At 42.3% G+C, this 26,318-nt stretch overlaps 1 protein-coding gene across 3 annotated transcripts in view; it reads left to right on the forward strand.

The window, feature by feature from the left end:
- The window catches only part of Wasf2 (WASP family member 2), a 75,483-nt gene that overhangs the window by 36,206 nt on the left and 12,959 nt on the right, over positions 1-26,318 (forward strand). For all 3 annotated transcript variants that reach the window (XM_051189018.1, XM_051189016.1, XM_051189017.1), the window contains exons 2-4: positions 18,194-18,366; positions 24,503-24,637; positions 25,147-25,300. In XM_051189018.1, coding sequence (XP_051044975.1) covers positions 18,237-18,366; positions 24,503-24,637; positions 25,147-25,300 — 419 coding nt within the window. In that variant the 5' untranslated portion in view covers positions 18,194-18,236. The remainder of the gene's footprint in view (positions 1-18,193; positions 18,367-24,502; positions 24,638-25,146; positions 25,301-26,318) is intronic.

Below are 26,318 nucleotides of genomic sequence, written 5' to 3' on the forward strand. Positions count from 1 at the left end.
TTGAGGCCAGCTTAGTCTATATATTGAGTTCTAGGACAGGCAGAGCTACATAACAGTTCTTGTCTCAAAAAACAGATAAGCAAGAATGGGAGAGGAGAGAATATGAATATGAAGACTATGAAACTCGAACCAGGCATGATAGTGAGTGTCTGTAATTGTAGCACTTAAAGGCAGAATCAGGAAAATCTCTAGTGTACATAGTCCAGGCAAATTGGATACGCAGTGAAACCTTGTATGCTGGAAGCTGCTGGGTTTGATCCCAAGCACCATATAAATGGGACCTGTTCACCTTGGTGTGGACATAGAAAGATTAAACAGTTCAAGGCCATTCTTGACTACGTAACAAATTCTAGGTCAGCCCTGGGTTACAGTCCATCCTTTCCCAGCCACATAAATCTTCATAAATAATTGAAACAGATGCTGCGTGTGCTGGCACACGCCTTGAATCCCAGCACTCAGAAGGCAGAGGCAGGCAGATCTCTGAATTTGGGGCCAGCCTGGTCTACATAGTAGTTCCAGGACGGCTGGAGCCACATAGTGAGACTCTGTCTGGAAAAAAATGAGAGAGGTGGGTGGGGGAGAGGGAGAGTAGAGAAAAGAGAGAGACCTTGTCTCAAAAAAGAAAACCTAAAACAAGCTATACTTTGGGATATGAAGATGATTGGTTCTCTTCCCTCACAGTGTTGTAGGAGCAGATGTCCTGACATCCATATCCTTATCTTTGTGGGAACTTCGTTCATTCGCTTCTCAATTCCTGCAGTTTCTTGCTTTCTCATATGGTCACAGGTACTAAGACTAGGATGAGTAGTATCGCCATCCTAAGGGTTATCAGGACAGTAAGTAAGTAAGAAAGTCTGTGATGTAACCCAGTGTGATGGTCTGATGAGGACAAGAATGGTGAAATTAGAGAACCAAGATGGACCTAAGCCTGGTGCCGCAAGCCTATAATTTTACTTACTCAGAAAGCTGAGGTCGGAAGACTGATAGATAAATGGAATTCAGACTAGCCTAGGCAACTTAGCAAGACCCTATCTTAAAAGAGAAAAAAAGGGGAGGAAAGTATAGCTCAGGGGTAGAGTACTTGCTGCGTGCTCTTACCATGCCCTAGGTTTAGTCTCTGGTTCTAAGAAAAGGAGACACAGAAGGACATGCGAGGAAGAGGACATCAGTGTCCCTGGCAAGGCCTGTGGAGATGCCTCACTTGTGCTCCACCTTAGATGACCCTAGACGTTGGTGGGGATTGTGAGAGAGGCGGTTGGACTTAAGCACAGTGTGGAGAACACGGTGCAGTGGATAGGCAGGGGGAGATCCGTGAGGCAGGAGCAAGACATGAAGCCTGAGCCATGTGGAGCAGCTGTGTTGTGAGTGATCTTCTCTGCTTTCCCAGTTAAAGCTGGTATTGTTAATAAGTTCATTCTTCCTGTGTTAGGTCTCACTGTATAACCCAGGCTGCCTAGAACTTGCTGAGTAGACCAGGCTAGCCTTGTACTTGCAAGTGCTGGGATAAAAGGCATGAGTCATTTCAGCTAGCCTACTATTGTCTTTTTAGTAACCAAGTTTTATTTCTTTGATTTGCTTATTTTATAATTAATATATTTGGAGCTCTCTTATTCTTTAGGTGATTCTCTCTGAGGCCTGTGTCAAATCCTACTTTCAGGCTTTGTAGAATGGATACTGCATAGCTCTTAGAGCTCGGAAAGACTTAAATGACCTTCAAAGGCTAGTGTCAGGCCCCCATGTCAGTGTCACAGCAACTCATGCATGCATGGAGAGCGAAAAAGGGAACTTAATTATGGAGGAGGGGAATTGTAACCCTGCTTGAATGGGTAGCTGAAAGTCCTGGGTCCGCCCCTTAGCCTCAGAAAAGGACTTTCTTACATTTTCTGCCAAGAGGTCATAGGGAGAGCCCACATAAATACCACCCTCCCTTAGAGATGTGCGGGCCAGTCTTATTTTACTTCTACAGGTGCAGAATAGGCTCACCAAATAGTATTCTGATCTCCATTGAACAGAATTTGGCATCTTATTGTCCTGCACAGAATCAATTCCTTTAAAGTATGGAACGTGGCAATTTTAGGTCAGCAGGCATTTAAAGACACCTTTTTAACTTTCAAGAGCTGACTAATAAGATATATTTTGAATAGAAATACCAGTGTTATCAAGATGAAACTTGAGTCACTGAAATTTTGAATGGGGCTTAGTTTTAGCTGCTGATGTACCTTTTGTCTGTGAAATTACTTTTTGTAGTCTTTTAATGATGCTGTTCTCTGGAGCACTGTGGTCACCATCAGATATGAAGACACCCATTCCACCCACTAACTTTCAGTAACTGTTAAGAATCTATTACAGAGACTAGAGAGATGGCTCAGTGGTTAAGAACACTGACTACTCTTCCAGAGTTCCTGAGTTCAATTCCTAGCAACCACATGGTGACTCACAACCTTCTATAATGGAATCTGATGCCTTTTTCTGGCATAAAGTTGATAGAGTACTCATATACACACAAAAAAAAAGAAAGAATCTATTACAATAATTGAACTGAGTCCATGTGTGGAGGTCAGAGAACAATTTGCAAGAGTCAGTGTTTGGGGCTGGAGGGATGGGTGGTTAACAGTACTTGGTATTTTTTGGAGAACCTGGGTTCAACTCTTAGCACCCACATAGCAGTTCACAACTGTCTGTAATTACTGTTCCAGCAAATCTGATACTCTCTTCTGGCCTCTGTAAGCACAAGGCACATACATGGTGCACATACATACATGGTGCACATACATACATGGTGCACATACATACATGATGGCATTAAACTCATATACACAAAATTAAAAAAAAAAAAAAAAGAAAGAAAGAAAGGATAGAGTTGATTATCTTCTCCCCACCATGTGGGAGTCAGATCACCAATCAGGCTTGGTGGCAAGCCATCTTTACCTACTGCTCCATCTCTCCAGTCCTCAAACTTTTAAAAATAGGGTCTCATATAGCTTAGGCTAGCCTCAGACTCCTGATCATTCCATCGCAGCTTTTTGAGTGTATGGATTACAAATGTGGTCAAACTTGTTAATTTCTTTTTTTGTGTGTTTTTCTCTGTTGTAATTGATGTTCTTTGAAAATATTGGAGCTCACTTTCAAAGCAGTTCATAGCTATATACAATTTATTTACTGTTGCTTAACAGAAAAGAGTACAAACCAAAGAACCAGATGGCTGTTCAGAGAATATGTGATAATGGCAAACTCAGAGGGGCTAGAGCCCAGAGAGTCAGAGTGCGTGGTGGTCGTCCCAGGAAGCTGACTGGTGAACACAGTAGAAATTAAGAAACAGAAAGTGCAGAGCACCCTGCCATTAGGTTCTGATCACAGAGTTTGTATTGAATTATCTCTCTAAGTACAATTTTTGTGATGATTGAAATGCTATGGAATTTATCTTTTGGCTTTTTTGTCCCACTTATGTATTGGAATTTCACATAGGCCTTTTAAAATAATTCATAGCAGAGAGGAAATACCAGTTAAGTTTGGGCAGGTAGGATATAATTAGGCCTATGTGAGGGAGTGAACTATTCCTGGTAGAACTGATTGTGGGTAAAACTGCAACAAAACCCAGTGAAGTACAGCTTTACGCACATACACATGTATTTTAAAAGAGAGACATCATTTTATATTTTTCCAAAGTCAAAGGTTAGTTTAAAATATTAATGCTGAAAAGATTAAGATATTAAATCTACTAGGCAAGAATACATGTACATACTGTGATTACTTCCTTTTTACAATTAAAGTAATTGGGTTATATTTAATTAGCTATTTACACTTAATTTAAAAAGACATGTTTCCAGTATGTACTATAGAAGATAGGGGAAAACTCATTTCTGATATTAGTGTCTTGACTTAGGCTAAAACAACTCGATTTTTAGAAAAGTTGCAAGAATATTATTTTAGAGTATATAGTTTAAGAATTACCCATAGGAATATGTTTTGATTCATTTTTTTTTATTTAAAGATGAGAGATTAGATGCTTTTTAGAAGATGTCCCTGGTGAAAAGATCTGACAAGTTGAGCAGTGAACAGAGACAGAAGCCTAAAGTGACTCTTGGGGACCTGTAGATAAAAGTAACCAGCAGAAGTGACAGAACCCCGAGTACCTAGCTATATGAAAACAAGGGATTATTATTATGTTTTATTTATTTATTTATTTTTTGAAAAGCAGTTCGTCTGAACGTGTCGTCTAAGGCTGGCACTTCAAATGAGCCAGTGTTTATGTTGAAAGTGAAAGATGTGGCTAACGTTGGGTGCAGAGAGGGAAAAGGCAGTGTATTCTCATTCACACCACTCTCGTTCTAGGGTGAATATGTCAGGAAGCTTTCTTGTGCTAGCATGCAGTCTGACTTTCAGGGAGAGCACACTAGTTTGGGGCTTGGGACATTACATTCTGCAATGAGAAACTTGAGCATAGTTGTCTAGCCTTTGTTGAATATATTCTGTGAGGGGTTAGCAGCCTGTTAGGAGAAAGACATGGACTTTGAGCACAGATATACCTGGGCTTCTTTTTGTTTCTTATATTTTGGTTTTTCAAGACAAGGTTTCTTTGTATAGCCTTGGATGTCCTAGAACTTGCTCTGTAGACCAGGCTGGCTCCAAACTCAAGAGATCTGCCTGCCCCTTCCTCCCAAATGCTAGGATTAAAGTTATGTGTCCCACTACCTGGTAGATCTGGGGTTCTTTTTTTTTTTTCTATTTGGTTTTGTTTTCGGCAAGTTCCAGCTCTCCATTCTGGAATTATAGGCACAAACTGTGCAGCTGGCTCTGGACAATGATACACATGTTTATGATTATTATGTCTTAATGAAGCCTCTTGGCTTGTATACTAACTAAAACTATCCATCATAAAAAACATACAAAAAGAATCCCAGGTCCACCAGGTGGTGGTGGTGCAGGCCTTTCGGAGGCAGAAACAGGCAGATCTTGAAGTTTGAGGCTGGACTGACTGGTCTGCAGAGCAAGTTCCAAGATAGCCAGGGCCATACAGAGAAACCCTGCCTTGAAAAACCAAAAACAATTAAATTAAATTAAATTTTTTGTATGATTTTAAATAAAACTATTCAGAACTTTAGTTTTCTTACCTGTAAGATCTGAAAACTATTATTTTCCTTGCGGATTGTTTTTGAGAGTTTGAGATACTCAAGAAAATGTGAGCCAGGGTGGTGTTTTATGTCTGTAGTAAGTTGGGAGGCCAGACAGGAAGATTGTTGCAAATTTGAAGGCTGTCTGAGCCATAGTATGAGATCCTGACCCTAACGACCAACAAGCAAAAGAAAAGAAAGAGGATGTATATAAATACATGGCACATTTTATAGATTTAACAAATTTGTATTGACCAAACACAATATAATGGGCATGTATTTCCTGTAATTCCAGCAGCTAGGTGGCTGAGTCAGGAGGATTGTTATGAGTTCATAGCTAGCCTGGACTATACAGCAAAAACCCCTTTCTTAAACAAACAAACAAACAAACAAACAAACAAAAACAACCAAAAAACCAAAACCTAAGCCTAATAGAAACAAGCACTTCAGAGTGTAAGCATTTTGAGATCCTACCTTCTGCTAGGTTTAGTGTGTATATCTGTAAGCCCAGTGCTAAGTAAGCTGAGGTTCTAGGGTCATGGGCTCCAGGTCAGACTGGACTAAATAAGAGATTTTTTTCTAAAAATGGAGGGGAGATTCCACTCTTGCCTCCAGTTAGCTGTTAACTTTAGAATGTTTTGTTTTTCAGTTACAGTATCCAGAAATACAAGGCACAGATATATATGCATGAATATATCACACTCCTAAATTCTCTTTAACAGTACCTCTTCATGATTGCAGTATTGGAGAACTAGAGTAGAAATCATTCTTGGCTTAAGCAGGAAGCACAAGTCTATGCTGAGAAAAGAGGAATGAAGATGAACTCTGATTATTCTGTAATACTTCAGATGCATTTTCTGAACCCATGGAGCAGGATGAGAGATCTGAAGGGAAACGGTTTTGTTTTTTTAAGATTTACTTATTTGTTGTATGCAGTGTTCTGTCTGCATGCATGCCTGCAGGCCAGAAGAGTACACCAGATCCCATTACAGATGGTTATGAGGAGTTCTATCAGCCCATGTACAATCTAAGTGACCTCTGGGGGCATGAACTGGAGCTCGAAGAAGGGTCATATCTTGGTATTGTGGGTAAAATGTCTTGTAAGACTACCCTAGTCCTGTCCTAACCAAGTTTAAAGACAGTCTTCAGAATAAAAACTTTGTTGGCTAACAGGGTAAAGGCCAACAGTCTGAAAAGGGAGACTGCCATGTTGGGTTTTGACATTGAAAAATCACAGGGTCCAGTAGCCAACCAAAGTTATGCAGGGGCTGGAGCTATGGCTCTGTGGTTAAGAGCCATTGGCTATTCCTCCAGAGGTTCCAGGTTCAATGCCCAGGACCCACTTGATGACTTTAGCCACCTGCAACTCCAGTTCCAAGGTGTCTGATACCTTCTTCTGGCCTCCTTGGGCACCAGACTCACAAATGTGATGCACAGGCACACATTGCAAGCATGTAAATTAAAGGAAAAAAGTACGCAAAATAAATATGTTTTAAAAAGAAGTTGTGATGCACAATTGTGGAAAATGGGTGAACTATAGGTTATTGGTTAAACAAATTAGTTCAGAAAGATGTGTCCTATTTTCTCTCATGTAGAATCTAGATTTAAAGTGTGTGTGTGTGTGTGTGTGTGTGTGTGTGTAGTATAGTTCAGTTGGTAGACAGTTTTGCCTAGCATACATGAGGTTCTAGTTTCAATTCTCAGTCCCAAAAATTATAAGTATTCTTAAGCTATTCAAGTTCAATGTCAGCCTGGGATCAGTAAGACAAAAAATAAAGTTAAATTTAAAAAAATTAATAAGATGTGAAAACACAAGGAAACCAGAGGATGGGGGTAAAGGGAAGCGTCAAGACACATGATACCTGTTTATAAAAATGTCATAAAGAAACCCATTCTTTTGTAAAATGGGTACATGCCACTTAAAAATTACATAACATTCAAGAAGATACCATGTATAACTAGAAGAAGTAAAAAACAAACAAACCAAATAAACCAAAATCTGAGTCTAGAAATAGACTCAGAGCTGTGTGTAGTGGCACATAACTTTTAGACCCAGCATTCCAGGGGCAGAGGGAGGCTAATCTCAGAGTTTGAAGCCAGCCTAGGCTACAGAGTGAGTTCTAGGACAACCAGGGCTGCACAGAGAAACCCTGTCTCAAAATAAGAAAGAAATAGACTCAGACAGAGATGGTTTAGGATGGTGGCACAAGATTGTAATCCCAGCTACACAGGAAGCTGAGACAGTAGGATAGGTAGGTTCAGAGCCTATCTAGGTTTCAGAGTAAATCCAAGGCCAGTCTGAGCAACTCATTAAGACCCTGTTTCAGAATAGAAAGTAAGCTGAGCAGGTGATATACACCTTTAAGTCCAGCACTTGGGAGGCAGACTGGCAGATTTCTCTTTGAGTTCGAGGCCAGGCTTGTCTACATAGGAAGTTCTAGGATAGCCAGGGCTACTAAATGAGACCCTGTGCCAAAACAAAAATCAAAATAAAAACTAACAAGAACTCAGCGGTAGTACTCTTGCCTAGTGTGCAAATGCTTCGAGGGTCAGTCCTAGTTACCGCCAAAAGTAGAAACAGGAAAAATGATAAATTAGTGAATAACAGCATTAAGACAGCTATTATTAATCCCAGCACTTGGGAGGTACAGACAGGAAGATCAAGTTTAAAGTCATCTTTAGTTCCAATTGAGACTCTGCTTGCTTCCTGAGTGTGAGGATCAAAGGCATGCACCTATCTGCTGCACTCGCATATTTATAGTCATGTTGTATGATATATGTGTACTTTTGTGCATGTAGAGGCCAACAGACAACCTCAAGAATGCTGCCCTTCTCCTTTGAGACATGACCTGCTGGCCAGTCAGCCCCAGGGATCCTCCTATCTCTTCCACCTTCCTATCACTGGGCCATCACTGGGATGTAGGCTTCGCTGTCATACCTGGCCTCTGTGTGAGTGCTGGGAACTGAGCTCTCTCCCCAGCCCAGCATCATGCATTGTATATCTGTATTTTATTTTTCCTCACAATAATCTTAGAGAATACTAATTTATCAGTTTAGGGAACAGAAGAAGAGGTTAGGCCAACTTGCCATTTTAGCCAAAGCTACGATGTGTTGGTGGCGTGAAACCCCCATCCCCGCCTGCCTCTTCAGGTTCATGTTCTTGCAACTTTGCTCCAGTGCTTATTGGGTTTGCTTACTTCTTAGTAAACAGAGGGCAGAAAGGTATTTATTTTTTTCCTCTGCTCAAGACATTTTCCTTATAATTCCTCTGTTTTGAGTGGTGACTAGACCTTATGAGGGAAAGTAGATGTACTGCTGCCCTTTGCTGACTCTTAGTCAGTTGCTGGCAGCTTAGCTGTTTGTGACAGATGAGTATGTGACACTTTTTTAGGAATGAATTCTTGTTGCAGCTGGCAGAAGAGAATCATTGATACCGACTTGCATGGCAGTTTGCCCCACAGTTCTGCTCCCTGTTGCTCAGCTGTGGTTGTGATTGCTAGGTCTCTCCCCTCTCCTGGTGTACAGTCACGTCTTGAGATGGCTGCATCTGCTTGCTCCATGACCACACGGTGTGTTTGTGTATTGCCCTGAGCTGTCAGCAAAACATTTTGCTGAATTTCCTTTTTTGTTGTGCAACCTTCTTTTCCATGTCCTTTCTCAGATGTGTAAAGTCAGTTACTTTTTTGGCTGTTCATTTCCAGAGAGGGAGTAGTTACTACATAGAGAAGCTTGAAATACAAGTGAGACATAGAGATTAAAATGAGTGGTTAGAGAGACAGTTGGTAAGATGAGATGAGACTCACTGCCTGATGGGCAGTTCAGCTCTCTTATCTCCTTCTCTCTATTTTACATGTTTCTGCATCTGACCCTCCAGTGGGCAGAAGGGCCTTGTCTGTTGGGAGTTTGGCCCCATAACCATACTCACTGCTATTTCATGAACCAAGGCAGAAAGGCTGTATTTTAGTGTTGTCCTATATAAACACCAGCTGTGAGTTGGAGATGTAATGAGGTTGGTACAGTGACTGCTTAATGTGCACAAAACCCCGGGTTCGATCCCCAGCACCACATAAACCAGACATGGTGACACAGGCTTATCATCCTGGAATGTGGAGGCGAAGGCAAGAAGATTAGAAATTCAATGTTATCCTCAATCCTATCTCCCCAGTGTTGAGATCACAAGAGCTTCTTGCCCTACCTAGCTTTTTATGTGGCTGTGGGGGAACTCAGATCCTTGTGCTTGAACTTTATAACTAACTAAGCTATCTCCCAGCCTTTAATTAGGACACTTTCATATATCATGCAGTGTATTTAGGTCATATTCACCTCCTGTACCCTTTCTTATTCCTCTCCCACTTGAATTGATTGCCTTCCTATTTCTAATTAGTCCTCCTACTACTTTAGTGTTTAACTTTTTTTTTTTGTTTTTGTTTTTGGTTTTTTTTTTTAAACCTAGGCATGATGTTGAATCCCTTTAATCCCAGCACTCAGAAGCTAGAGGCAGGAGGATCTCTGTGAAGAGATCCTGTAAAGATGAAAGGTGGAATCGCCCCCCAAGGATTAAGAGAAAGTTTTGGAATTACCAAAGATGATCTTTGATGGATTTATAGAGTGCTCAGGAGTGTGATACTGAAATTTAGAAGTTGTTTCCTAGGTGGAGTCTCAGAGCCAAGTTAAAACTGGAAGCTTCTTTACATTGACCAATATAAGCCAGAAGTCATTCCTTTATCAAGTTGGAAATTTCTCTTAGTTTTAGTTCACAAGCTCTCTTGCTTGGTTTTCATAGTCATGTTTTCTCTGTGCACCTAAGGACATTTCTGTCTTGCCATCTCTGTTGGACACTGTTTTAGTGACCTAACCTGATTTGTCAGTAATGCCTTGTGTTTGGAAAGAGTTATATTTGTCAGTTCAGCCCCACCCTGTGTTTCAACAGGAAGTGGGTGTGTGCTTAAGCCTTTGAGGAAGCTTTCTTCCTTGTCCTTGCTGCATGGTAGTGAGGACTGCTGTATTCAGCAGCAGTTGTGAGTTTAAGATTGTGTGTGTGTGCGCACATGTGCATGTATGCGCGTGTGTGTATGTGTGTGCAGTTACAGGCAGCTGTGAATCACCTCTTGTGGGTGCTGGGAATCACACATGGGTCCTCTGGAAGAGCAGCAAATGCTGTTAGCCACTGAGCCTTCTCCAATCCACTGTTGCTCTTTATGCTTTATTGTACCAGCTTGGACTATGTGGTAAGACTTGTCTTCCAGCTTAAGGCAGTTGGGTATTGGATTTTTCAGTGGACATTAGTTTTTGGAGGGGAAGGTGTTGAAGTGGATATTGAGACAAGGTCTTGGGAGATCAAGGATGATGGCCTTAAATTCTTACCTCTACCTTCTGAGTGCTGAGAGTACTGTGCCCACACCAAGCTAATAAAACATATCGAATCTGATTGAAAAGATTTAAACATTTTAAGTAAAGAAATTTGCCTTTACAAGAGGAAACTAAAAAGTAGACACTTTGTTTTCCTCCTTTCAAAGCAGTTAACTGGACAGTGGGAAAAGTGGAAGCGAAAGCATCCCCACGGCATCCCCACGTCCTGTCCCCCCACGGCTGGTCAGTACTAAGGCCTCTTTCAAAGAGGAACTGCCTTGAGGAGCATTTCCTTGCGATGGACGGATGTGCTTCGTGGATACTTGCCTTTTAGAAATCTGTAGGCGCTATCAGTGACCTTGGCTTTCAATGCGGCACTATTTGTTTATCACTCAGCTCAAAGTGACTATTGTTGCCATTAGGGCAGTTGTATATTTTTTGTCCTGGTAATTAACAGGAGTTAGAGTATGGAATACAGACTATTGCTTCCTCTTCCTCTCACATGGAACATTCTTCCACCCCTTAACCTCTGCATCTCCCCACAAACTACACAATGATACTGACAGCAGAATTGCAGAAGTTCAGAAGGTAGAGCTAGACTTTTTCCTGACCAAATGTGATATGTAAATATTCCCTGGTAATCTCTAGTGCACACACTTGAAGAGTCTCATCATTTGAGGGAGATCTGGAAGACCCTCTCATCCAGCTTCACTTTTAAAACATAAATCCCATCATGGTGTCAAAGTCCAGACTGCTTGGTATACTACCAACCCAGGCTACGGAGGTGGACATGTGAGATTTTTTTATTTGTGTTTGAACTTACTTCCCTAAGCTGAAACCTGCTGGGGGTGAATAATAGGGATAGCTTTTGGATCTGTTCTGGATATCTGGAACTGGTCTAGAGCTACCTTTTTCTTTTGGACTACTTAAGAATTGTATTATTCTCTCATATTGGTTTGGGACCCTCCTAGAGTATAAATCACTTAACCCCAGTATTCTCTCTAGAATATTCTTTGGGCCAGTTGTATATCTTATAGGTACTGGTGACTGACAAAAATCTAAGCTGTTCTTACTTGTGTTTAGAACACAAGTGGATGTTGACCAGGTGGTTGTAACAGCTTAGGAGCAAATCCAGAAATTCTAGACGTCAGATAACCTGTGGGTAGCATAAATTGCTGAGACAGGGTCTTGCTATACAGATCTGGCAGGCCTAGTACTACTCACTAATTTGCCCAGGCTGGCCATGAGCTCTCAGTGATCCTTGCTGCCTCAATCTGCCGTGGAAACAGGCATGTATATGTTTGGCCTTGAAAATTTCTCAAAGATCATTTAGCTTAGGTCCTTTATTTTGTAGTTGAAGAGGAGACTGAAACCTACAGAATTACAACTTTTTTTGGTGGTGGTGATTAAACCTAGGGCTTAGGTACATGCCAGGCAAGTGCTTTAATAGTTACCACTGAGCTATATCCCCAGCCCACATCTTTGAGCAGAGGAATGTAACTAAAACAGCCCTGGTGCCAGCTATGGGGTAGGAGGGAGTATACAGCTCAGGGAGGGATATGCATGAGGCTGTGAGGGAGTAAGAGGACACCTGCCTAGCCAGCCTGATCAACCAAGATCACCCTGGAAATCAGTGGGGAGACAGACAGATGTCTCAGCCAGACTGCACTTACATCCTGCGTCCTTGATTTAGATGCACCAAGGATGATCCAATTTGACCTCTCAGTTCCCTTTTCTCCTTCTCTTTTGTGAAGCTGAGGATGAACCCAAGCCTTATGTATATTCTTTTTTTTTTTTTTTTAACTGGAAAAAAAAATTATGTGTATCGGGGTTTTGCCTGCATGTATGTCTGTGCACCTCATGTGTGCCTGGTGCCTTTAGAGGACAGAAGAGAGAGCATCAGATCCCTTGGAACTGGAGTTACAGATGGTTAGGAGCTACCATGTGGGTGCTGGGAATTCAATTCAGGTTCTCTGGAAGAGCAGCTAGTGTGCTCTTAACTGCTGACCCATCTCTCTAGCCCCTAAGTTTTTATTTTTAATTATGTACAGGGTGTAGGTGGGTATGTGCATATGTGTATGTGTGCATACACATGCCCACAAAGTCTAGAAAAGGGTGTTAGATCTCCTGGACCTGGACTTGCAGGTGGTTGTGAGCCACCGGATATGGATGCTGGGAGCAATTCAAATCCTCTACAAACAATACATGCCATCAACCTCAGAGCCATCTCTCCAGCCCAGCCTTACACAATTTATCCCAAGCCCCTCCCAATTCCTTCTCATAGTCTAGGAATTCCTCCCTCAGCATGCCTGACAGCTGGTCATCCAAAGGCTGGAAAGATCATAATTTTTATCTAAAGAGAACCCATTCTGATATAGAGCAGCTGTAGTTATAAAGAACTAGATACACTGAAATTTACATCTCTCTAACTTTTATATTTTTGACAGTTTTAATTCATATTCTATATAACAGCCCTCAAGATAAGACCTTCTCAAACCCCAGATTAGCAAACACTAATCAAAAGTAATATGTGGCTGAAAGGCTGGAGAGAGGGCTCAGTAGGTAAGAGCTCTTGCTGTACAGGCATTAGGTCCCGAGTTAAAATCTCCAGCACCCATGTGAAAAAGCCAGGGTTTAGTCATGCATACCTATAATCCCAGCAATGTGGGGTGGAGACTGACCAGCAAGCTTTAGGTTCAATGAAACAGAGTCTCCAGGGAACAAGTAATAGGGGAGGGTACCCGATGCCCTCCTTTAGTGTCTGTGTACACCTGCACACTCACTCATGAATCACACAAACACCTCCCCAATAAAGAAAAATTATGACTGGAAAAGAATTTACCGATTCCATACACACAGGGCATTTCCCTCTTTTTCCTGTATTTAGAACTTTGACTTTTTAAAAAATGATGTTGGGGTTCAAACCCAGGGTCTGGTTGGTGCATGCTGGCCAAGTGCTCCACCTCTGAGTTGTATCCCCAACCCCCACATCGTTTTCATGACTAAGATCCACTGTTTTGATCCTCCTTTGTTTATATTTCTCTAGCACTGGCATGTAAGGTTTTAATGACACCTTTTACTAAAGGAGCATACATGGTATCACTCTGTTGCTATAACTGTACGGAAGAGCAGCAGGTCCGGCTGATGGGCTAGACCTCTGGTTTCTCAGCCCATAAGTGCTAACTGGGATGTGAAGAGTCTCTGAGTCTGCTCTCTCCTGAATCTGTGAATTTCTCAGTTCATCTACCTGCCTTCTGCCCTGTGTAACCTCTGTCCTTATATTAGAATGATCTGTCTAAAATGCAAATTAGAACCTCTGCTCCAATGGTTCTTCAGCACCCAGTGTTCTCCCAGTTTCCCGGTGAAGTAGTCCTTCTGGTGGTGGCGGAGCCTTCTTAACTAGAGTTCCCGGGAGCGAAAGAAAGCCTGCTGCTGTTGGGCACCTGTGTGTGAGATACTGACTTCTCCGGGGCATCTATAGTGGCGCTCCTTATATACAGTCTTGAGGAAAATTGAGAAAACAGTGACTGTAATTATTTCCTTTGTTCTGTGCTTAGATGGGGAGCACAGTTGGGACAGACTGGAGGAGAGAGTGTTGTATTTCAAGAGGTCAGAGTATAGCTAGGGGCAGCTTCAGGGGAAAACCCATCCAATTCATTGAAGTCTAGGGTTTCATCTTTAAATTTTTTATGTGAATGCTGCATTCAACTATGTAATATGTCCATGGTTTAAAGTGTTTTTAAATATTTATCAATGAATAGAACTCATTCAATGGGAAGATTTGCCTAGGATCTGTGGAACTACAATAACTAACTATCCCCTTGCTTTAAGCTCTGTAGAGGGAATTTTAGATGTATTTTTCAGTGTCTATAGGAAAATTGTTGAAGATCACAATTATGAGATATCAGAGTCAGGAGACCAACCCATGTATGTCCTAACTCCAAAACCCATGTATTTTCTAAAGGCTGAAAAGTCAGTTTGCCATTTCTAAATTTATCGTCATTCAAAATGTAGGATTTTTTTTTTCTGTTGTCAAATTACTAATGTGGTTATGTAAATTTCATACTTCTTGTACAGAAGACAACCAATCCTTGATTATCTAAAGAAAAATGAGTAGTTGGTTCAGGTAGTTCCATGTAGCAGAGAATCTTGTCTCTTTTTGATGCACAGACAACAGATTTTTTAGTTTATGTGTGTGGGCATTTTGCCTGCATGTGTCAGTGCACTATGTGAGTACAATGCCCTCAAAGGCCAGAAGAGAGTATCAGATCCCCTGGAACTAGAGTTACAGATGGTTGTGAATCACTGTGTGGGTGCTGGGATTAGAACCCATGTCCTCTGGAAGAGCAGCGAGTGCTCTTAACTCCTGAGCCTTATGGCCAGCACACACACACAAGGAAATGTATTTTGTTTGTTTTGAAACAGTCTTTCTATGTAGTCTTGCTGTTATGGAACTTGTTTATAGATCAGGCAGGACCCCAACTCAGATGCTATCTGCATTGCCTCTGAAGTGTTGAGATGGACCACGTTATCCAGCCAAAAGACCCATCTTTTTAAAAGAAAAAGCAGGTCTGCCTTTCTTATTGTTTTGTCTTGATGGATATTAGCATTATTTTTCTCTCTGTCTCTTTTATATTTACTTACTGTTTATTTATTTTTGGATTTTTCAAGACAGGGTTTCTCTGTACATCCCTGGCTGTCCTCAAATTCAGAGATCAACCTCTCAAGTGCCAGGATTAAAGATGTGTGCCACTACTGCTCAGCTTTGCCTTTCTATCTATCTATCTATCTATCTATCTATCTATCTATCTATCTATCTATTTTTGGGTTTTTGAGACAGAGTTTCTCTGTGTAGCTTTGGAGCCCATCCTGGCACTCGTTCTATAGACCAGGCTGGCCTCGAACTCACAGAGATCCGCCTGCCTCCTGAGTGCTGGGACTAAAGGCATGTGCCACCACCGCCCAGCTGTCTTTTTTATTTTTAAAGATTCATTTTACATCTATAACTTTTTGCTCTGTGTGTGTGTGTGTGAGCTTGTATTGCACTGCACACACATGTGAAGGTGTCGGGGAACAACTTGTTTGTATGTGTGTTTTACCTGCACACATCTAGATGTACTTTCTGAATGTTTGGTGCCCATGGAGGTCAGAAGAAGGCATCAGATCCCCTGAAACTGGAGTTACAGACATGAGCCACTATGTATGTGCTAAGAACCAAAGCCAGTTTCTCTGCAAGAGCAAGAAGTGTTTGTTTGTTTGTGTGCCCTGGCTGTTCTGGAACTCTGTAGATCAAGCTGACCTCTTCCTCCTGAGCGCTGGGATTAAAGGCATGTGGCATCACTGCATAAATGCTGTTAGCCACAGTGCCACCATCTCTCCAGCCTCAGAAGTTGGTTCTTTGCATGTGGATCCTGGGGATTGTATTTCAGTTATGTTTGGTAGCAACATGTTTACACACTAAGCCATCTCAGTGACCCCACATTCTATTTTTTAACTTCCTTTGTCCTTTCCTGTTCTAGATTCTTTTTACCATGATCTAAATTCGTTAACCACCATGTGTTGTTATGTGTAAGTGTGCATCTTTGTACCTGATACCATTTGCTTTTAGTAAAAGACCGAAAGAGTTAAACTGGAAAGCCTGGAGTTTGGGTTAAAAACCTATTGGGTCAGAGGAGGATCTTAATAGAGATATGGAATGGAAGTCATTTCCTAAGACAGTGGACAAGCATTCAGGAAACACCTCTGCACCCCAAAGATAGGCACAGCTGCCACAGTGACCGTTAGGGAGGTTCAAAGTTAGAAGCAAACAGCTGGTTCTTTTAGTTCCTAGGCTGTTGCTGTTGGTGACAGGAAATCTTGTTCCCCGGGCTGCTGGCTTCCTGTTTTATTTTTACTTGTAGCAGATCAGAATGTCCCTAACAAGGAGCAGCCTGTCCCACAGGGTCCCACTGCCTCTCTGTGTGTTTGTTAGTTTGGGGGCTTTGGTTTGTTTTGGTGAAACAATATGTTGGTTTGCTTCTAAGCTCTGCAGTGTGATTAGCTTGCTGTAAGCAGTTGTATTCACAAGCAACTGTCTGATAATGAACTGGTGTTTTAGGATTTGATGTGAGTAAACCTGATTCCTCCTCCTTGTCCTCCTCTTCTTAGGAATTTATAGTGAGGATTTTCTGTAGTTGTCTCTGTGTGTTTTCAATTGACGTGCATTTGCCATTTTCCCTAGCACAAAAGCTGTTAAGACATTTTAGATTTCTTTAGAGTTTCCTAAGATGAAAACAAGACCTGTCCACTTTCTTGAGAGCAACACTTTCTCCAATTAGTAATGTAGGAATTTGGTAATCTAAATCTAAAATGATAGCTCTGTGTGAGTCTGGCGTGCTGGCGTGGTAGGGAGAATTCCTGGGGAAAGGGCTCAGCTACCAGGATGAGAAACAGTAATGGGAAGGTTTCTGCATTTCTTCCACACACATTCTACAGGTCTCGGCCCAGTATAGAAATCAGTAGAGGAGCATTGGGTAGAAGCGAAGGCCAGGGAGTCTGAAAACACAGTTGTTGGCTCAGCATCCTGTTTGACATACTGAACATGTAAATTTTTCCTCGATTTTCCTTCATCCTGTCAATTTACAGACTATACTTTGGTAGTGTTATGAGATCCTGGCAGCTAGTGTTTAGTTGTACATTAACAGTCATCATCCAGGAAGACCTAGAGAAGTTGTATACAGAGGCTTGTCTGTGGAATCACTGTGGGCAGCTGATTTCATTGTGGAGATTATCAGACGACAACAAGGAACTCATTTAGTTCAGCCTGGCCTTGGACTCTATTTAGCTTAGAATGCCAGTGAACTTTTCATCCTGCTTCTTTTGTTACCCAAATGCTGGGGTTACAGGTGTGCACCACCATGTCCAGTTTATACCATGTTGGGGTGAGGGGGCTCAAGCCTAGAGCATGCTAGGCAAGTGCCGTACCAGCTAGATTGCATCCCAAGCCACAGAGGAATGTTTTTAAACTCTGTAACTGGTGGCCTAGAATCTGGTCTATATTGGTTGTGGATACCCCAAGGATAGGATCTGTGCCACTGTCCTATGCCTGCAATTTTCTGACCATGCCTCCTTACCTGGAGTGCTCTTATTGGTTAGAGCAGTATTTGATAGTAAAGGTTTTCACTGTCTCCATGATGTCACCAGTTCAGAATTTCTAAACTTACAGCATGTTTTTAGTAAACCTTGAAAAGATGAGATGCTTAAACTAGAAGTTAGGTAGGTAGGTAAACTTTTTGTTTTGTTTTGTTTTTTTGTTTTCTTGAGACAGGATTTCTCTGTGTAGCTCCCTGCCCTGGAATTAGCTCTTGTGGATCAGGCTGATCTCGACCTCACAGAGATCCAACTGCCTCTGCTTCCCTAGTGCTGGGATTTTTAAATTTAATTTTAGTTTTTTGGTTTTTCCAGACAGGGTTTCTCTGTGGCTTTGGAGGCTGTCCTGGAACTAGCTCTTGTAAACTAGGCTGGTCTCGAACTCACAGAGATCTGACTGCCTCTGCCTTCCGAGTGCTGGGATTAAAGGCATGCGCCACCACAGCCCAGCTCAGGAATAAAGATTTAAAAACAAATAAAAATCCTGTTTCAGATCAGAGCAATACCAAAAAGGAAAAGAAGACTCACATAACCCAGTGCACCTGGAATCTGTGGTTGAGTACGGCTTCCCTGTTATTTATTTATTTATTTATTTAATTTTTTAGGTTGTTTTTCATTATTGAGAACATTGCCTGAAGCAGGTCCACCATGCCGTTAGTAACCAGGAACATCGAGCCAAGGCACCTGTGCCGTCAGACGTTGCCTAGCGATACAAGCGAGCTGGAATGCAGGACCAACATCACCCTGGCAAATGTCATCCGACAGCTGGGCAGCCTGAGTGAGTGCCTTGGAGAGCCTGTGCTTTGCCCTCAGGGGTCGTTGGTGCTCTTTATTTAGTTTCCCTCTCCTCCATGTTCCTATTTCTCCCCCATCTGCCTTCCCTAGGTAATGTGAAAATACATCCCCTGCTCTCTCCCCAAAGAAGGCTCCGGTTTTGGTTCATCTCCTTCCCTCTACCCTCTCTTTATCTGCCTCCTCCCTCCAGGTTCCACCTTCCCCTCCACCTGCTTCAAAAAGAATCTGAAGGAAGGGCAGCAGGAAGGGCTGCAGCAAAAACTGCAGATGCAGTGACAGAGCAGAATTCTGTCTGTGTAAAGTGGGAGGTTCAGAGCAGTGCCTTGGGTCAAGGAATGCTCCTGTAATTAAACGGTCTGTTCCATGTAGGCTGACTTTGTTGAAGCCTCACATGTGCCAATAGTCTTTCTACCCAACACCCCACCGTGATCTTCCCAAAGGGAAGTAAAGCAAGCATGCACTCATAGCGAATCTGGCTGACGTGTCTACCCTGGTACACATTTAATTGTGCTGCAAGCCCCCAGGTCCAAGTTCAGGGTACAAATTACTTCTGCAGTCTCTGGGGTATTAGGAGTTTTGCAAGCTGTGTGAACACACAGTGACACAAATGGTATCTGGAGCCATTCTTCTTGAGAGGAAGATGGGTGTTAGCCCAGTCTCTTTCCAGTTGAGGGAAATACAGATAGATACAATTCTTTAATTGGCTACATTAATGAGACTGCTTTGGGTGGGGTATCTGCATGTGGTTTGGATTCCTTTCTGAATCAAGCTGACGTTTGCTTGAAGCTGAGGTATGGGAAAGCAGATGCTTGGACTAGCCCTGCGTTTGTGTAGTGCTGCTCCAGCTCCCATAAGCACCTCTGTCAAAATGCCACTTTAGTGATCTTCCTTAGCAAAGACATTTCATGTGAATTATTTCCAACACTCACTGCTCTTAGTGAAGGCAGAGGAATATCAGAAAGCCTGTATTCCCCTGGATAGTGATAGGCCCAGCCTTTAAAATAGGAGCCCGAGAAGACAGAGCTCTCTGACCAGATGATGTATGGAGTCTGAGACTACTAAGCCTTCACCTAGCCCAGAGCCTGTCTCAGTTGATCCAGGGCTTAGTGACCCCAGGGTGGGGCATCATGGAAAATGAGCGCATTGCCAACAGCAGCAGTGTAGCCCACGGTGAAGCTCATGGAAGCTGCAGAGCTACCCTGCTTCTGCCTCGCCACCCAGAGAAGGCCAAGTGGGTAAAAGCCAGTCACACACTGCTCCCTTCTCCCTAGGACAGAGAGCACATAGCTGCTGCTACTGCTGCTCACTCAGCAGGAGCCTTGCCCCCTCAGATGTTTTTACAGTGCAGACTGAGACTGCTGTGGACTTACCCACTTGTGATCGAACCAGTCCTGATCTGAGGTCCAGGGTCAGCTTTTACCTAAGGAAACAGTAGTACATCACATTAGGGCATTAACTGATCCTTTATTCATCCAGTGGACGTGAATTGAATTATATTGTATATGCTGGATGGTGTGAAGATACAGAAACAAGAGGAGATGACCCCTGACCTCTAGGAGCTCATAATCTACCAAAAGAGATGGGAAGAATCAGTTTTTAGGGTGAGAGGGGAACTCATATTTGTTGCCAGTTTTCAGTGAGACTCTCACTCGATTTCAGCAAGAGCAGATGCACCTTTTAAAAATGTGTTTGACCAGTTTATGCTTCCATATAACATTTCACCTGAAGAATTTTGCTAAGAGGCAGTTGGGGGAACCACCTGAAGACTATTCTGAAATTTTTGGTAAAATGTGGTATTCATAAATGAATAACTTGATGGATATTGGGTCTTTCAAGGGAATGCCTGGATGAGTGACATTCACTTTTGGACTGGGCACTTTCTTTTCATTACTTAACTTTATTTAATTTTAGGTGTATAGGTATTTTGCCTGCATTTGTATGTGCACTGTGTGTATGCAGTGCCAATGGAGGCCAGCAGAGGGCATCATATCCTCTGGAACTGGAGCTACAGATGCTTGTTATCATCCATGTGGGTGATGGGGATTAAACCTGGGTTTTCTAGAAGAGCAGCTAGGGCTTTAATCACTGAGTATCTCTCCAGCCCTTATTTATTTATTTATTTATTTATTTATTTATTTTAATTTATTTGCATAGAGACAGTCTAATGTAGCCCTGGCTGGCCTCACACTCATCATATAGCCCAAGGATGGTCTTGAATTTCTAACCGTCCCACCTTCACCTCCCATTTGAAGGGACACCAGCCAGTAGGATGGAATGTTGGGAATCAAACCCAGGGTTCTGCATGCTGGACAAGCACGCTTCCAACAGAACTAAGTCTCTGGCTCTGGCTTTATCCTATTGAAGTATCATACTTCTGTTTTCAGAAATTACAGCAATTTTTACATTTGAATAATAGAAACCATCAAATCATTCATTGGAAATCTAGTTAAAAGTTCCTCTAAGGGGGCCTAGAGAGATGGCACAGCAGTTAAGAGCACTGACTGCTCTTCAATTCCCAGCACCCACATGGCAGCTCACAACTGTAACTCCAAGATCTGACAGCCTCACACAGACACATGCAGGCAGACACCAGTATTATGACAGTTGGTTCAAGTCTAAGTCTTCCGTTGTCCTTTATTGTCAGTGATGTCATCCCAGTAGGTAAGAAAGCTGTTCTTTGTTTGACATTGTTGTGAATTTGGGTAGAGGGTCCCCTAAGCCTAGAATTCAGGATTTGGTGTGTTTGTTTGGTTTTGGTTTTGTGTGTTTGTTTTTGTTGTTGTTTTGGTCTTTTCCTTTTTTTGAGACAGGGTTTCTCTACAGAATCCTAGCTGCCCTGGAACTAGCTCTGCAGACCAGGCTGGCCTGGAACTGAGATTAAAGGCATGTGCCACCACCGCCTATCGAATTTAGGGTATTTTTATTGTCTCACTTTGTTTTGGTTTTGTGACAAGGTGTTTCTGTTTCATGGGCTCCAGTGATTCTACCGCCTTAGCCTTGCAGCCTCCTGAGGAGCTCAGGGAGATCTCCATGCTGGCTTAGATAGGTGAACGCTTAAAAATTGCCTGTATGGCTGAGCAATACAAGAAAGAAGTTCATTGTAACAGCTTATTTAATTTTTCTAGTAATTTGGTGAGGAGGATAGAATCACAGCCCCCAGTTTATAGATGAGACTAAATTTGAGAGATCATGACATCCTACAAAGTACACGGGGCTAGAGAAATGGCTTGGCTTTAAGGAGTATTTGTTACATCTGGATGTGGTGTTGTGCTCCTTTAATTCCAGTGTCCTCAAAGCAGTGGCAGGTGGGTCTTTGTGAGTTCAAGGCCAGCCAAGGATACATAGTAAGACCTGTTTCAAAAAAGCAAAATAAACAAACAAACAAACAAACAAACAAATAAATAAATAAAATAAACAAAATAATACTTGCAGGATTTCTCTGTGTAGCTGTCCTGGAATTCACTCTGTAGGCCAGGCTGGCCTTGAGCTCAAAAAGATCCACCTGCCTCTGCCTCCTGAGTGTTGGGACTAAAAGTATGAGCCAGCATCACCTAGCCAACACTTGTAGTTTTTACTAAAAACCAGAGTTTGGTTCCCTGCACCCATGTGATGGCTTACAAACTTCTATAGCTCCAGTTCCAAGGAACATCACCTGGCTTCTATGGGCACCCCATGCACATGTGCATACTAACATGCAGAAACACATATGAATAACAATAAATATTAAAAAGAATGGACTGCCATAATAGAAATAGCTGAGACATTGGCCCAGCATAGTAATTTGCGCCAGTAATCTCAGTACCAAGGAAAAAAGGATGAGATCTTGGCAAGTTTGAGGCCAGCCTGGTCTACTAAGTGAATATGAAACCAGGCAGGAGACCACAGTGACACTGTCTAAAAATAAAAATCTGAGATATAACAATCCAGGCCTTCTGATTGAGGCTCACTACTCTTTCCATTTCCCATAGTGTGAGTTTGAGTCTGCCCAGGGCCTGCCTGACCTGATATTACAGTGGGAAAGCCTTCAACCTACCTTCCTCACGCTCTCTTTAAAAATGGGGGTAGTGGTGCCCCACACCTTTAATCTGAACACTCGGGAGGTAGCAGCAGGCAGATCTCTGTGAGTTCAAGGCCAGCCTGGTCTACAGATTGAGAGATCGAGTGCCAGGATATGCTCCAAAGCTACACAGAGAAGCCCTGTCTTAAACCCCCCCCAATAAATAAATAAATAAATAAATAAATAAGTGCAAAAAAAAAAAGTTACATAGTAGAATTTCAAACCAAGATAGTGTATCTCTATGGTGCCTGAATTTATCCTCTTCTGGCACAGAGATAACAGAGCTTCTAATGGTGAAAAGGCCACTTTATCTTCCTAACTCAGGCTTTCAAAGTTCTGGTCTACACAGCAAGTCCTGGGCCAGTAAGAGCTACATAGTGAGACCTTGTCTCAAAAAGAGAAAAAACAAAGTTACCAATTTTGTATATATTGATGTCCTTTTAGAGATTTTACCTGATGCCACACTGTCACCATCTCCCTGTACTAAGGAACAGAAGATATGAGTCCTTTCTTAGAGACAGAAAAATGGGTTGACTTGTGTTTTTTCTTTTCTGCCAGAGCAATTGAATTTTTGTTCCTGTTTTGTTTTGAGACAGGGTCTGTCTGTGTAGCCCAATCTGGCCTTGCACTAATGGCAGTCCTTGACTTCTCAAGTGCTCAGGTTACAGGTATAAACCACCATCATTGGTATTTTTAAGGATGGCCTATTTTCCATGCATACTGTTGTATATTTCTTTTTTTTTTTTTTTTTTCTCCCCTCAAATGCAATTTTCATACGTGGTAGAGCAGGAACACCACCATACCAAAAACAGAGATCAAATAGGGTCCTCTCCATGCAGAGTGGAAATTCAGCTTGTTGGCTATTTTCAGTCATTAGCTCAGGAATTCCCCTTCCTTGTTGCTGTATGCCATATAGTATGCAGGGTTAGAAACTCCTTATTGACTTAAATTCACCACTAGTTAGTTCACAGTACACTTGTTCTCTGTGTTCCACTGGAAAGGTTAGCTGTAGTTCACCCTGAGGGTGTGGTTTTGACCTTTCAGACTGGGTTAGCCTAATTCCCCCTCAAATATGTTCTAAGTTTAGAAGCTTTTTTAAAAAAAATGAAAACTTACTTTAAATAGGTCTCAAAATACCTTTAGGTTGGGCAGTCATTTACGTCTGCCTTTGCTTTGTGACTAAAACACTGGGATGATAATTTATCCATTCCTACCTCTTTCCTTCCCTAGTGAGAAAGGACCTTGTGGCTCGGAATAACAATATGGAGGTAGTGCCAAATTGCTGTTTCTCTGGCTGCAAATCTGCTTGCATTCAGGGTTGAAAGTACAGAACTCGTTTCTTGTTTTAAAAAGCCAGACATTGTGAGAGAAGAGCAGTGGTGTGTTTCTTTTAGGGAGGTCTTGAATACTTCGGCTTTTCACTCCTCCCCTGGGGTGTAGATTTGAAGGGCTGTAACCTAGAGCAAAGACTTTGAAAGTTGTGGGTTAGAGGACATAAGGTGACCTTTGCACCCTTAGACACAGTTCTGCATGTCTGTGTGGGGTGCAGATAAGTTCAGGCTCCTTAGAGATATCTTCATCTTGGTTTTCAGTGGACTTTTGAAATTCTACTGAGGAAGTAATTTCTTAGCTAGTGTATTAATCATGGATGCCTGCTAGCTCCTCTTAACTCTCAGTCTGCTCTCTCCACAGCCATTTTATAAGGCACTTTACAGAGTAGGAGGGGCTAAGAGCCATGGACAAATGTTTGCATATACTGTCTGCTCTTCCAGGACTAATTTGTTGACATTACACCTTTTGATTTTGTTCAGCCTGCTTTGAATTTCATGTTTGTTCAGAATTTGCCAAGAAGGTTCTATTAGTTATGGATTGTATACACATAGAGTGCCCAGGCGCGAATAGCTTTCTCCAAGAGCATGCATGCACACATTTTGTGTGTGTGTGTGTGTGTGTGTGTGTGTGTGTGTGTGTGTGTGTGGTGTTTGGTGGACAATACCAAACACTGGGTTTGTTTTTCTGTCATTTCTATGCACTAGTGACTTGGTCTCTTTGCTCTTTCTAGGTAAATATGCAGAGGACATTTTCGGAGAGATTTGTACTCAGGCAAGTGCCTTTGCCTCCCGGGTAAACTCCCTTGCTGAGCGGGTTGACCGAGTACAAGTTAAAGTCACTCAGCTGGATCCCAAGGAAGAAGAAGGTAAGGGAGCTGAGCCAGAGCTGCAGGCTCTGCTGATTGGGGTCTGAGAACTCGGCCCCTAGTTTGTTAAAAAGCAAGGGGAGAAACCAGAGAGACTGGTACAGCTCTGCTTTGAAGTTACATATGCCTAGATGGTATAGAGAAGCTTTTCAGTTCTACCACACCCCCACAGTCCCTTTCTCCCATTCCCCAGTCCCCTTGTTCTTAAATCTCCTTTCTCTCAATACTGTTTTGCTACCATAAAAGTACGTGGAAGATTCGCTTTACCTAAAGCGAGGCCTGCGAGATCTGGCCACATAGTAAACCTTTGTGTTGCTTCATTCTGTTCAGTCATGAAATGGCTGGGCTGCTGACAGCCTGTGGGGCTTCCCCAGAGCAGGAGGGAAAAAAACCTGGCTGCAGATGGCTGCAGCCAAGAAACACAGCAGCTGAGGCCTCTCTGACTAGTGTGACTCAGGGCTTGCTCAAATAGCCTGTCGTCCATTTTCTAACGCCTTCCATCTTCCCAGTGTCACTACAAGGAATCAACACTCGAAAGGCCTTCAGAAGCTCTACCATCCAAGACCAGAAGCTTTTTGACAGAAATTCTCTCCCAGTGCCTGTCTTAGAAACCTATAACAGCTGTGACGCTCCCCCCCCTCTCAACAATCTAAGTCCTTACAGGTAACATCTCTCTCGTGTGTGTGTGTGTGTGTGTGTGTGTGTGTGTGTGTGTGTGTGTGTGTGATTCAAAACACTACAATGTCTAAAATATGTAAAGATAATGTTTATATCAGAGAATCTTATTGAGCTTACTGTCTACCCCAGAGGTGCTTATGACAGCAAAGACAGAGTTCACTCTTCTTTGGTCTCTGAGAGACACCATCTGCATCTACTATGTATTGAAAGTTTGCTGTAACATTTCATGCTGCAGGGTTTACTTCGGTGAAAGCAAGTCCATCTGGATTCCATCCAAGGAATTTAGTTATTACAGAAGCAAAAGGACTTGTTAGTAGGCAGTCCTGCAGCATGGATTCCCAAGGGCTGCAATCTAGCACGGCTTCCACTTACTGGGAAAACTCTGGATTCCCAGATGTTTGGTCAAGTTAGTGGGACCAGTCTCAGATGGCTGTTCTCGGCTCCGAGAGCATGGAGAGTAATTGGCACCCTTCCATGTGAATGTCGGTCACTTCATTTTAAACACCCTTTGGATATTTTCTTCTACAAGGACCTTCTTTGCTGTAGATAGATATGGAAAAGGAAGATAGCCTTACAGATGACTTAGAGTCCTCCCCTCTGGTGATTTGGTAATGTTGTCATCATGCACAGACCAGCTGAACAGAAGCAGAAAGTGAATATTTATTTTGCTTTTATCCATAAATAACTTTGGAATAAGTATAAGGCAATTATAAGTAGCTAGAGGTGGATGCTGTCTATCAAACATGGGTACACTACAAAGCAGTGTTTCTGTGCATGTACCCCTGCGAATTTCAGGACACTGGCCTGTTCAGAGAGCCTCAGATAGGAACTTGGTAGCTTTTCACACAGACAGAGAAGAGGTTCAGAGAATTTGCTCTTTGTTACTGGTATATGAAGTCATGTGGCTGTCACACTTTAGTCTGATTGAGTTTGGATAGACTTGTGTGACAGAAAGGAATGACATACCTCCTAATACTGAAAGGGCAAGATACAGCATTTATAT

The sequence above is a fragment of the Phodopus roborovskii genome, unplaced genomic scaffold (genome assembly GCF_943737965.1).
Source record: "Phodopus roborovskii unplaced genomic scaffold, PHOROB, whole genome shotgun sequence".
Classification (NCBI taxonomy): Eukaryota; Metazoa; Chordata; class Mammalia; order Rodentia; family Cricetidae; genus Phodopus; species Phodopus roborovskii.